This window comes from Salmo salar, chromosome ssa09 (genome assembly GCF_905237065.1).
Source record: "Salmo salar chromosome ssa09, Ssal_v3.1, whole genome shotgun sequence".
In the NCBI taxonomy this organism is placed as follows: Eukaryota; Metazoa; Chordata; class Actinopteri; order Salmoniformes; family Salmonidae; genus Salmo; species Salmo salar.
This window is the reverse complement of record NC_059450.1, coordinates 86,474,455-86,488,907: the sequence shown is the minus strand read 5'-3', so window position 1 is coordinate 86,488,907 and position 14,453 is coordinate 86,474,455. Positions and strand designations below refer to the sequence as shown.

General features: G+C 43.8%; 1 protein-coding gene across 2 annotated transcripts in view; it reads left to right on the top strand.

Annotated features, from left to right (window-relative positions):
* Positions 1–14,453, top strand: part of znf185 (zinc finger protein 185 with LIM domain) — a 31,767-nt gene that overhangs the window by 12,281 nt on the left and 5,033 nt on the right. For both annotated transcript variants that reach the window (XM_045724152.1, XM_045724153.1), the window contains exons 14-19: positions 2,281–2,316; positions 7,312–7,377; positions 7,926–7,979; positions 8,110–8,169; positions 12,689–12,751; positions 13,531–13,554. In XM_045724152.1, the coding sequence (XP_045580108.1) occupies positions 2,281–2,316; positions 7,312–7,377; positions 7,926–7,979; positions 8,110–8,169; positions 12,689–12,751; positions 13,531–13,554 (303 nt within the window). The remainder of the gene's footprint in view (positions 1–2,280; positions 2,317–7,311; positions 7,378–7,925; positions 7,980–8,109; positions 8,170–12,688; positions 12,752–13,530; positions 13,555–14,453) is intronic.

The following is a 14,453-nucleotide window of genomic DNA, read 5'->3' as shown; positions in this document are numbered from 1 at the left end:
ATCCCTCTCCCCTCTAACCTCTCCCTATAAACTCTCCCCCTAACCTCTAACCTCTCCCCCTAACCTCTCCCACTACTCTCTACCCCCTCCCCTATCCCTCTACCCTCTCCCTCTAACCTCTCCCCCTAACCTCTCCCTCTCCCCTCAAACCTCTCCCTCTAACCTCTCCCTCTAACCTCTCCCTCTAACCTCTCCCTCTCCCCTCAAACCTCTACCCTCTCCCCCTATCCCTCTACCCTCTCCCTCTAACCTCTCCCTCTAACCTCAACCCTCTCCGCCTAACCCCTAACCTCTAACCTCTCCCCCTACTCTCTACCCCCTCCCCTCTAACCTCTCCCCTATCACTCTACCCTCTCCCCCCTACTCTCTACCCCCTCCCCTCTAACCTCTCCCCCTATCCCTCTAACCTCTCCCCCTATCACTCTACCCTCTCCCCCTATCCCTCTACCCTCTAACCTCTCCCCTATCACTCTACCCTCAAACCTCTAACCTCTCCCCCTCCCTCAACCCTCTCCCTATAGCCTCTCCCCCTATCCTCTAACGTCTACCCCTATCCTCTACCCTTTCCCCTCTCCTCTCCCCTCCTATCCTCTCCCCTCTCCCTCTACTCTTTCCCCTCTCCCCCTCTCCTCTCCCCTCCTATCCTCTCCCCTCTCCCTCTATCCTCTACTCTTTCCCCTCTCCCCCACCCTCTCCCCTCCTATCCTCTCCCCTCTCCCTCTATCCTCTACCCTTTCCCCTCTCCCCTATCCTCTCCCCCTCTCCCTCCTCCCCCTATCCTCTCCCCTCTCCTATGATCATTCACTTCTTGGATATGTAGTATGACACACACACACACATGCACACACACACACACACACACACACACACACACACACACACACACACACACACACACACACACACACACACACACACACACACACACACACACACAGGGTCTGATAACACAACAGTTGTCTTTCCTAATGCCTAATGTTTTTCAAATCTACCATTACAAATACTAAATCTACTACTACTACTACCTGCTACTACTAAATCTACTACGACCTGCCACTACAAAATGTACTACTCCTACGACCTGCCACTACAAAATCTACTACTATGAAATCTACTATTACCTTCCACTACTAAATCTATTACTAAATTTACTATCCCTTTCAATACTAAATCTACTAGTACTAACTACTACCTACCACTACTAAATCTACTACTACCTGCCACTATTAAATCTACTATTACTACTACTACTACTACTACCAAATCTACTACTACCTGTCATTACTAAATCTACTACTACTACCTGCAACTACTAAATATACTACTACATCTACTACTACTACCTGTCACTACTAAATCTACTACTACTAAATCCACAAACTCTACTACTACTACCACCTACCACTACTAAATCTACTACTACTACTACTAAATCTACTACTACTACTACTACTACTACTATCTACTATCTGTCACTACTAAATCTACTAGTACTACGACCTGCCACTACTAAATCTACTACTACCAAATCTACTACTATCTGTCACTACTAAATCTACTACTACCTGCCACTATTAAATCTACTACTACTACTACTACTACTACTACTACCAAATCTACTACTACCTGTCATTACTAAATCTACTACTACTACCTGCAACTACATCTACTACTACTACCTGTCACTACTAAATCTACTACTACTACCTGCCATTACTAAATCCACAAACTCTACTACTACTACCACCTACCACTACTAAATCTACTACTACTACTACTACTAAATCTACTACTACTACTACCTACCACTACTAAAACTACTAAATCTACTACTACTAAATCTACTACCTGCCACTACTAAATCTACTACTACTACCTGCCACTACTAAATCCACAAACTCTACTACTACTACCACCTACCACTACTAAATCTACTACTACTACTACTAAATCTACTACTACTACTACTAAATCTACTACAACTTCTACCTACCACTACTAAAACTACTAAATCTACTACCACTACTACCTGCCATTACTAAATCTACTACCTGCCACTACTAAATCTACTACTACATGCCACTACTAAATCTACTAGTACTACTACTACTACCTGCCACTACTAAATCTACTACTACCTGCCACAACTACATCTATTACTACCTACCACAACTAAATCTACTACTACTACTACAACCACCTGCCACTACTAAATCTATTACTATTGTACTTCAATGTGCTTCATTCTAACAGTACCATATAATGATATTATTTCAACAGAGATATTGACAGTCCGACCCCGAGTACTGACTCCAGGTGAGATATACTGTACCTGTCTACTGAGAGAGAACACCTGTTAGATATACTGTACCTGTCACTGAGAGACCACCTGTTAGATATACTGTACCTGTCACTGAGAGAGAACACCTGTTAGATATACTGTACCTGTCTACTGAGAGAGAACACCTGTTAGATATACTGTACCTGTCTACTGAGAGACCACCTGTTAGATATACTGCACCTGTCTACTGAGAGAGAACACCTGTTAGATATACTGTACCTGTCTACTGAGAGAGAACACCTGTTAGATATACTGTACCTGTCACAGAGAGAACACCTGTTAGATATACTGTACCTGTCTACTGAGAGAGAACACCTGTTAGATATACTGCACCTGTCTACTGAGAGAGAACACCTGTTAGATATACTGTACCTGTCTACTGAGAGAGAACACCTGTTAGATATACTGTACCTGTCACTGAGAGAGAACACCTGTTAGATATACTGTACCTGTCTACTGAGAGAGAACACCTGTTAGATATACTGTACCTGTCACTGAGAGAGAACACCTGTTAGATATACTGTACCTGTCTACTGAGAGAACACCTGTTAGATATACTGTACCTGTCACTGAGAGAGAACACCTGTTAGATATACTGTACCTGTCTACTGAGAGAGAACACCTGTTAGATATACTGCACCTGTCTACTGAGAGAGAACACCTGTTAGATATACTGTACCTGTCACTGAGAGAGAACACCTGTTAGATATACTGTACATGTCACTGAGAGAGACCACCTGTTAGATATACTGTACCTGTCTACTGAGAGACCACCTGTTAGATATACTGTACCTGTCTACTGAGAGAACACCTGTTAGATATACTGTACCTGTCACTGAGAGAGAACACCTGTTAGATATACTGTACCTGTCTACTGAGAGAGACCACCTGTTAGATATACTGTACCTGTCTACTGAGAGAGAACACCTGTTAGATATACTGTACCTGTCACTGAGAGAGAACACCTGTTAGATATACTGTACCTGTCACTGAGAGACCACCTGTTAGATATACTGTACCTGTCTACTGAGAGAGAACACCTGTTAGATATACTGTACCTGTCTACTGAGAGAGAACACCTGTTAGATATACTGTACCTGTCTACTGAGAGAGAACACCTGTTAGATATACTGTACCTGTCACTGAGAGAGAACACCTGTTAGATATACTGTACCTGTCTACTGAGAGACCACCTGTTAGATATACTGTACCTGTCTACTGAGAGAGAACACCTGTTAGATATACTGTACCTGTCACTGAGAGAGAACACCTGTTAGATATACTGTACCTGTCTACTGAGAGAGAACACCTGTTAGATATACTGTACCTGTCACTGAGAGACCACCTGTTAGATATACTGTACCTGTCACTGAGAGAGAACACCTGTTAGATATACTGTACCTGTCTACTGAGAGAGAACACCTGTTAGATATACTGTACCTGTCTACTGAGAGACCACCTGTTAGATATACTGCACCTGTCTACTGAGAGAGAACACCTGTTAGATATACTGTACCTGTCTACTGAGAGAGAACACCTGTTAGATATACTGTACCTGTCACAGAGAGAACACCTGTTAGATATACTGTACCTGTCTACTGAGAGAGAACACCTGTTAGATATACTGTACCTGTCACTGAGAGAACACCTGTTAGATATACTGTACCTGTCACTGAGAGAGACCACCTGTTAGATATACTGTACCTGTCTACTGAGAGAGAACACCTGTTAGATATACTGTACATGTCACTGAGAGAGACCACCTGTTAGATATACTGTACCTGTCTACTGAGAGAGAACACCTGTTAGATATACTGTACCTGTCTACTGAGAGAACACCTGTTAGATATACTGTACCTGTCTACTGAGAGAGAACACCTGTTAGATATACTGTACCTGTCTACTGAGAGAGAACACCTGTTAGATATACTGTACCTGTCACTGAGAGAACACCTGTTAGATATACTGTACCTGTCTACTGAGAGAGAACACCTGTTAGATATACTGTACCTGTCACTGAGAGAGAACACCTGTTAGATATACTGTACCTGTCTACTGAGAGAGAACACCTGTTAGATATACTGTACCTGTCTACTGAGAGAGAACACCTGTTAGATATACTGTACCTGTCTACTGAGAGAGAACACCTGTTAGATATACTGTACCTGTCACTGAGAGAGAACACCTGTTAGATATACTGTACCTGTCTACTGAGAGAGAACACCTGTTAGATATACTGTACCTGTCACTGAGAGAGAACACCTGTTAGATATACTGTACCTGTCTACTGAGAGAGAACACCTGTTAGATATACTGTACCTGTCACTGAGAGAACACCTGTTAGATATACTGTACCTGTCTACTGAGAGAGAACACCTGTTAGATATACTGTACCTGTCTACTGAGAGAGAACACCTGTTAGATATACTGTACCTGTCACTGATAGAACACCTGTTAGATATACTGTACCTGTCACTGAGAGAGACCACCTGTTAGATATACTGTACCTGTCTACTGAGAGAGAACACCTGTTAGATATACTGTACCTGTCACTGAGAGACCACCTGTTAGATATACTGTACCTGTCTACTGAGAGAGAACACCTGTTAGATATACTGTACCTGTCACTGAGAGAACACCTGTTAGATATACTGTACCTGTCTACTGAGAGAGAACACCTGTTAGATATACTGTACCTGTCACTGAGAGAACACCTGTTAGATATACTGTACATGTCACTGAGAGAGACCACCTGTTAGATATACTGTACCTGTCTACTGAGAGAGAACACCTGTTAGATATACTGTACCTGTCTACTGAGAGAACAGCTGTTAGATATACTGTACCTGTCTACTGAGAGACCACCTGTTAGATATACTGCACCTGTCTACTGAGAGAGAACACCTGTTAGATATACTGTACCTGTCTACTGAGAGAGAACACCTGTTAGATATACTGTACCTGTCACAGAGAGAACACCTGTTAGATATACTGTACCTGTCTACTGAGAGAGAACATCTGTTAGATATACTGTACCTGTCACTGAGAGAACACCTGTTAGATATACTGTACCTGTCACTGAGAGAGACCACCTGTTAGATATACTGTACCTGTCTACTGAGAGAGAACACCTGTTTGATATACTGTACATGTCACTGAGAGAGACCACCTGTTAGATATACTGTACCTGTCTACTGAGAGAGAACACCTGTTAGATATACTGTACCTGTCACTGAGAGAACACCTGTTAGATATACTGTACCTGTCTACTGAGAGAGAACACCTGTTAGATATACTGTACCTGTCACTGAGAGAACACCTGTTAGATATACTGTACATGTCACTGAGAGAGACCACCTGTTAGATATACTGTACCTGTCTACTGAGAGAGAACACCTGTTAGATATACTGTACCTGTCTACTGAGAGAACACCTGTTAGATATACTGTACCTGTCTACTGAGAGAGAACACCTGTTAGATATACTGTACCTGTCTACTGAGAGAGAACACCTGTTAGATATACTGTACCTGTCACTGAGAGAACACCTGTTAGATATACTGTACCTGTCTACTGAGAGAGAACACCTGTTAGATATACTGTACCTGTCACTGAGAGAACACCTGTTAGATATACTGTACCTGTCTACTGAGAGAGAACACCTGTTAGATATACTGTACCTGTCTACTGAGAGAGAACACCTGTTAGATATACTGTACCTGTCACTGAGAGAGAACACCTGTTAGATATACTGTACCTGTCTACTGAGAGAGAACACCTGTTAGATATACTGTACCTGTCACTGAGAGAGAACACCTGTTAGATATACTGTACCTGTCTACTGAGAGAACACCTGTTAGATATACTGTACATGTCACTGAGAGAGACCACCTGTTAGATATACTGTACCTGTCTACTGAGAGAGAACACCTGTTAGATATACTGTACCTGTCACTGAGAGAGACCACCTGTTAGATATACTGTACCTGTCTACTGAGAGAACAGCTGTTAGATATACTGTACCTGTCTACTGAGAGACCACCTGTTAGATATACTGCACCTGTCTACTGAGAGAGAACACCTGTTAGATATACTGTACCTGTCTACTGAGAGAGAACACCTGTTAGATATACTGTACCTGTCTACTGAGAGAGAACACCTGTTAGATATACTGTACCTGTCACTGAGAGAGAACACCTGTTAGATATACTGTACCTGTCTACTGAGAGAGAACACCTGTTAGATATACTGTACCTATCTACTGAGAGACCACCTGTTAGATATACTGTACCTGTCACAGAGAGAACACCTGTTAGATATACTGTACCTGTCTACTGAGAGAGAACACCTGTTAGATATACTGTACCTGTCACTGAGAGAACACCTGTTAGATATACTGTACCTGTCTACTGAGAGAGAACACCTGTTAGATATACTGTACCTGTCACTGAGAGAGACCACCTGTTAGATATACTGTACCTGTCTACTGAGAGAGAACACCTGTTAGATATACTGTACATGTCACTGAGAGAGACCACCTGTTAGATATACTGTACCTGTCTACTGAGAGAGAACACCTGTTAGATATACTGTACCTGTCACTGAGAGAACACCTGTTAGATATACTGTACCTGTCTACTGAGAGAGAACACCTGTTAGATATACTGTACCTGTCTACTGAGAGAGAACACCTGTTAGATATACTGTACCTGTCACTGAGAGAACACCTGTTAGATATACTGTACATGTCACTGAGAGAACACCTGTTAGATATACTGTACCTGTCTACTGAGAGAGAACACCTGTTAGATATACTGTTCCTGTCTACTGAGATTTAGATATACTGTACCTGTCTACTGAGAGACATTGTGCTTGTAACACTTTAATTTATGTTTTTATACTTGGATCCACACTGCTCATGACGAGTCAGAGCTTTAAATGATCTGTTTTAATCTGTTTTCTGTTTTACAGTGTGAATGAAAATGTGTTGGAGGCCCTTGAAGACGACTTTATCCCATTCAACACGAACACAACAAGGTATTCGAATGTTAGTCTGTTTTCACTGTGTCCATCCTATACCAGTGTCTGTTTTCACTGTGTCCATCCTATACCAGTGTCTGTTTTCACTGTGTCCATCCTTTACCAGTGTCTGTTTTCACTGTGTCCATCCTATACCAGTGTCTGTTTTCACTGTGTCCATCCTATACTAGTGTCTGTTTTCACTGTGTCCATCCTATATCAGTGTCTGTTTTCACTGTGTCCATCCTATACCAGTGTCTGTTTTCACTGTGTCCATCCTATACTAGTGTCTGTTTTCACTGTGTCCATCCTATACCAGTGTCTGTTTTCACTGTGTCCATCCTATACTAGTGTATATTTTCACTGTGTCCATCCTATACTAGTGTCTGTTTTCACTGTGTCCATCCTATACCAGTGTCTGTTTTCACTGTGTCCATCCTTTACTAGTGTCTGTTTTCACTGTGTCCATCCTATACTAGTGTATATTTGCAAACCCCATTCCTCTTCCAATGTAGAATTGAGCTCAGTCTCCAGACTAACTGTGGTGTTCTCCCCCCCCTCTTCAGAATGACGTGGAAGAGGTCCTGGGACGTCAACCCTATCATTACCACAGACAAGAGGTGAATGAACCTCCTCACAGATCATCACTTATATACATCCACACTGCCACCTCCCAAGCTCCTAACCAAGTCCACATCAGAACCACCCAACCATGCAGTACTAAAAGCCTATTATGTTCTCTCATCTCAGTGAGGAGGAGGAGCCTGAGGAGCAGGATCCACAGGTGTCCCTGGTTACGGTTCAGAAACAGTAAGCCACCTCTTTATTAAAGGCTCTGGAAAAGCATCAACCCCTCACAAACACACACAGCTCACCCCTTTCACACACAACACTGCACTGAGTCACACACAGCCTCAAACTCTTTCTATGTCCTCCATTAGTAACACCCTCAAATCAAATCAAATGTATTTATATAGCCCTTCTTACATCAGCTGATATCTCAAAGTGCTGTACAGAAACCCAGCCTAAAACCCCAAACAGCAAGCAATGCAGGTGTAGAAGCACGGTGGCTAGGAAAAACTCCCTAGAAAGGCCAAAACCTAGGAAGAAACCTAGAGAGGAACCAGGCTATGAGGGGTGGTCAGTCCTCTTCTGGCTGTGCCGGGGGGAGATTATAACAGAACATTGCCAAGAAGTTCAAATGTTCATAAATGACCAGCATGGTCAAATAATAATAATCACAGTAGTTGTCGAGGGTGCAACAGGTCAGCACCTCAAGAGTAAATGTCAGTTGGCTTTTCATAGCCGATCATTGAGAGTATCTCTACCGCCTCTGCTGTTTCTAGAGAGTTGAAAACAGAAGGTCTGGGACAGGTAGCACGTCCGGTGAACAGGTCAGGGTTCCATAGCCGCAGGCAGAACAGTCGAAACTGGAGCAGCAGCACGGCCAGGTGAACTGGGGACAGCAAGGAGTCATCATGCCAGGCAGTCCTGAGGCATGGTCCTAGGGCTCAGGTCCTCCGAGAGAGAGAGAGAAAGAAAGAGAGAATTAGAGAGAGCATACTTAAATTCACACAGGACACCGGATAAGACAGGAGAAATACTCCACATATAACAGACTGACCCTAGCCCCCCGACACATAAACTACTGCAGCATAAATACTGGAGGCTGAGACAGGAGGGGTCAGGAGACACTGTGGCCCCATCCGATGATACCCCCGGACAGGGCCAAACAGGAAGGATATAACCCCACCCACTTTGCCAAAGCACAGCCCCACACCACTAGAGGGATATCTTCAACCACCAACTTACCATCCTGACACAAGGCCGAGTGTAGCCCACAAAGATCTCCGCCACGGCACAACCCAAGGGGGGGGGGGGCGCCAACCCAGACAGGAAGACCACGTCAGTGACTCAACCCACTCAAATGACGCACCCCTCCTAGGGACGGCATGGAAGAGCACCAGTAAGCCAGTGACTCATCCCCTGTAATAGGGTTAGAGGCAGAGAATCTCAGTGGAGAGAGGGGAACCGGCCAGGCAGAGACAGCAAGGGCGGTTCGTTGCTCCAGAGCCTTTCTGTTCACCTTCACACTCCTGGGCCAGACTACACTCAATCATAGGACCTACTGAAGAGATGAGTCTTCAGTAAAGACTTAAAGGTTGAGACCGAGTCTGCGTCTCTCACATGGGTAGGCAGACCATTCCATAAAAATTGAGCTCTATAGGCGAAAGCCCTGCCTCCAGCTGTTTGCTTAGAAATTCTAGGGACAATTAGGAGGCCTGCGTCTTGTGACCGTAGCGTACGTGAAGGCATGTACGGCAGGACCAAATCAGAAAGATGGGTAGGAGCAAGCCCATGTAATGCTTTGTAGGTTAGCAGTAAAACCTTGAAATCAGCCCTTGCCTTAACAGGAAGCCAGTGTAGAGTGGCTAGCACTGGAGTAATATGATCAATTTCTTGGGTTCTAGTCAGGATTCTAGCAGCCGTATTTAGCACTAACTGAAGTTTATTTAGTGCTTTATCCGGGTAGCCGGAAAGTAGAGCATTGCAGTAGTCTAACCTAGAAGTAACAAAAGCATGGATGAATTTTTCTGCATCATTTTTGGACAGAAAGTTTCTGATTTTTGCAATGTTACGTAGATGGAAAAAAGCTGTCCTTGAAACAGTCTTGATATGTTCGTCAAAAGAGAGATCAGGGTCCAGAGTAACGCCGAGGTCCTTCACAGTTTTATTTGAGACGACTGTACAACCATCAAGATTAATTGTCAGGTTCAACAGAAGATCTCTTTGTTTCTTGGGACCTAGAACAAGCAACTCTGTTTTGTCCGAGTTTAAAAGTAGAAAGTTTGCAGCCATCCACTTCCTTATGTCTGAAACACAGGCTTCTAGCGAGGGCAATTTTGGGGCTTCACCATGTTTCATTGAAATGTACAGCTGTGTGTCATCCGCATAGCAGTGAAAGTTAACATTATGTTTTCGAATGACATTCCCAAGAGGTAAAATATATAGTGAAAACAATAGTGGTCCTAAAACGGAACCTCGGGGAACACCGAAATTTACAGTTGATTTGTCAGAGGACAAACCATTTACAGAGACAAACTGATATCTTTCCGACAGATAAGATCTAAACCAGGCCAGAACTTGTCCGTGTAGACCAATTTGGGTTTCCAATCTCTCCAAAAGAATGTGGTGATCGATGGTATCAAAAGCAGCACTAAGGTCTAGGAGCACAAGGACAGATGCAGAGCCTCGGTCTGACGCCATTAAAAGGTCATTTACCACCTTCACAAGTGCAATCTCAGTGCTATGATGGGGTCTAAAACCAGACTGAAGCATTTCGTATATATTGTTTGTCTTCAGGAAGGCAGGGAGTTGCTGCGCAACAGCTCAGCCTCTGTCCTCCATTAGTAACACCCCCAGCCTCTGTCCTCCATTAACACCCTCAGTCTCTGTCCTTCATTAGTAACACCCCGAGCCTCTTTCTATAACCTCCATTGGTAACACCCTCAGCCTCTGTCCTCCATTAGTTACACCCTCAGCCTCTTTCTATGTTCTCCATTAGTAACACTCTCAGCCTCTGTCCTCCATTAGTAACACCCTCAGCCTCTTTCTATGTCCTCCATTAGTTACACCCTCAGCCTCTTTCTATGTTCTCCATTAGTAACACCCTCAGCCTCTTTCTATGTCCTCCATTAGTTACACCCTCAGCCTCTTTCTATGTTCTCCATTAGTAACACCCTCAGCCTCTTTCTACGTACTCCATTAGTAACACCCTCAGCCTCTGTCCTCCATTAGTAAAACCCTCAGCCTCTTTCTATGTACTCCATTAGTAACACCCTCAGCCTCTTTCTATGTACTCCATTAGTAACACCCTCAGCCTCTTTCTATGTACCCCATTAGTAACACCCTCAGCCTCTGTCCTCCATTAGTTACACCCTCAGTCTCTGTCCTCCATTAGTTACACCCTCAGCCTCTGTCCTCCATTAGTAACACCCTCAGCCTCTTTCTATAACCTACATTAGTAACACCCTCAGCCTCTTTCTATGTACTCCATTAGTAACACCCTCAGCCTCTTTATGTCCTCCATTAGTAACACCCTCAGCCTCTGTCCTCCATTAGTAACACCCTCAGCCTCTTTCTATAACCTCCATTAGTAACACCCTCAGCCTCTGTCGTCCATTAGTAACGCTCTCAGCCTCTTTCTATGTTCTCCATTAGTAACACCCTCAGCCTCTTTCTATAACCTCTGTTAGTAACACCCTCAGTCTCTTTCTATAACCTCTGTTAGTAACACCCTCAGCCTCTGTCCTCCATTAGGTACACCCTCAGCTTCTGTCCTCCATTAGTTACACCCTCAGCCTCTGTCCTCCATTAGTAACACCCTCAGCCTCTTTCTATGTCCTCCATTAGTAACACCCTCAGTCTCTTTCTATAACCTACATTAGTAACACCCTCAGCCTCTTTCTTTGTACTCCATTAGTTACACCCTCAGCCTCTTTCTATCTCCTCCATTAGTAACACCCTCAGCCTCTGTCCTCCATTAGTAACACCCTCAGCCTCTGTCCTCCATTAGTAACACCCTCAGCCTCTTTCTATAACCCCCATTAGTAACACCCTCAGCCTCTGTCCTCCATTAGTAACACCCTCAGCCTCTGTCCTCCATTAGTAACGCTCTCAGCCTCTTTCTATGTTCTCCATTAGTAACACCCTCAGCCTCTTTCTATAACCTCTGTTAGTAACACCCTCAGCCTCTGTCCTCCATTAGTAACACCCTCAGCCTCTGTCCTCCATTAGTAACGCTCTCAGCCTCTTTCTATGTTCTCCATTAGTAACACCCTCAGCCTCTTTCTATGTCCTCCATTAGTTACACCCTCAGCCTCTTTCTATGTCCTCCATTAGTAACACCCTCAGCCTCTTTCTATGTCCTCCATTAGTAACACCCTCAGCCTCTTTCTATGTCCTCCATTAGTAACACCCTCAGCCTCTGTCCTCCATTAGTAACACCCTCAGCCTCTGTCCTCCATTAGTAACACCCTCAGCCTCTGTCCTCCATTAGTAACACCCTCAGCCTCTGTCCTCCATTAGTAACACCCTCAGCCTCTGTCCTCCATTAGTAACACCCTCAGCCCAGTGAACCAGAATACAGACTGAATTGGTGCTGCTGTATATAGGATATAGGTCAGATATATTCCCGTTAGCCCTTTCCCATACATCTCTAGTAAACTGATCTCTTTACATCCATCACTGTGTGCATGACGTTACCGTGGTGTCTTCCTATGGGAGTGGTATGTATGATGTCTTAATGGTGTGTGTGTTTGTGTTGCAGGTCATCTGACAGTGATTCACCATGGGATAGATGGAGTGCACCTACTGTCTATAAAGAGAAGAGGTATGACCTTGATTATATGACCACCCCTATAGGATGTATTAGTCTTTATTTTACAACACAATGCCTTTAATCATTGACTAACATTATCAGCATAATGCTAGAAGCATGTTAGAGAGAGGAAGGAGAGAGAGAGTGAGAAAATACCAGAGACAGAGCGAGAGAGAGAGAGAGAGAGAGAGAGAAAGAGAGAGAGAAAGAATGAGAGAGAGACCAAAGAAAGAGCGAAAGAGAAATAGAAAGAAAGAGAGAGAGAGAGAGTAATGGTTAACTGCAGTTTGACTAGAAGGGGAGGAGAGGTCGGTAAGGTAGTACAGAAGTACAGAAGTGTTAGACCACACCTTTGTTAGCCAGTAAAGCAGCCATTGAAACATAATCCCTGCCATTCATCTACCTATCCTCTGGGAGGGGGAACCACTGGCAGAAGGAGACGTACATAGCTTGCTACAGGTGAGAAGTGACTAAAGTCATGTTAAAGAGACATCTGAAAGGCTAGCTGGTTGACTATTGGCAGACAGAGACATTCTTTACAGGGAGACATACAGCTTAGCATCACAGTTGAGAAGGGACAAGTTAGAAGAAGTAGTGACAAGTTAGAGACTTGGATGAGAACCCACTAGGCACACACTGGTTGAATCAACATTGTTTCCACATCATTTCAATGAAATTACATTGAACCAACGTGGAATACACGTTGAATTGACATCTGTGCCCAGTGTGGCTATTGGAAGCCATTCTCTAGAAGTGGGTGTTCTGACGATATTACTGTCTCTTCATCACAGAGACCCAAAGCCTTCAATGGACCGGTGAGTGTCACGTTATGTCTTACACAGCAACATGTTCATATCTCTTCATGTTTCCTCATGTCTGTCATAGCATACCTTCCCATTGTCTGCTGTAATCTAAAATCTCCACAACACTCTCTTTGTTGCTGTGCTTAAGGAAGGGATACGTGGAACGGGAACCTAATGAATGTTATAGTTGGAGATACCTAAGCTAGGGCTTCTATGATAGTAAGGAATCTATTGGTAGTAAGATAGGAAACCAAATACATGTGATATTTTGGGACTCTAAAGATATATGTAGGAGACACTGTGAGGGTCATAGCACATACAGGTTATCCAGGAGAAACTGTGAGGGTCATAGCACATACAGGTTATCCAGGAGAAACTGTGAGGGTCATAGCACAAACAGGTTATCCAGGAGAAACTGTGAGGGTCATAGCACATACAGGTTATCCAGGAGAAACTGTGAGGGTCATAGCACATACAGGTTATCCAGGAGAAACTGTGAGGGTCATAGCACATACAGGTTATCCAGGAGAAACTGTGAGGGTCATAGCACATACAGGTTATCCAGGAGAAACTGTGAGGGTCATAGCACATACAGGTTATCCAAGAGAAACTGTGAGGGTCATAGCACATACAGGTTATCCAGGAGAAACTGTGAGGGTCATAGCACATACAGGTTATCCAGGAGAAACTGTGAGGGCCATAGCACATACAGGTTATCCAGGAGAAACTGTGAGGGCCATAGTACATACAGGTTATCCAGGAGAAACTGTGAGGGCCATAGCACATACAGGTTATCCAAGAGAAACTGTGAGGGTCATAGCACATACAGGTTATCCACTAGTTGTACCTGGTGAATATATAATATAGTACTGGTGGTAAGAGGGAGACCCAGTAAGAGATTTAGGCTAAAG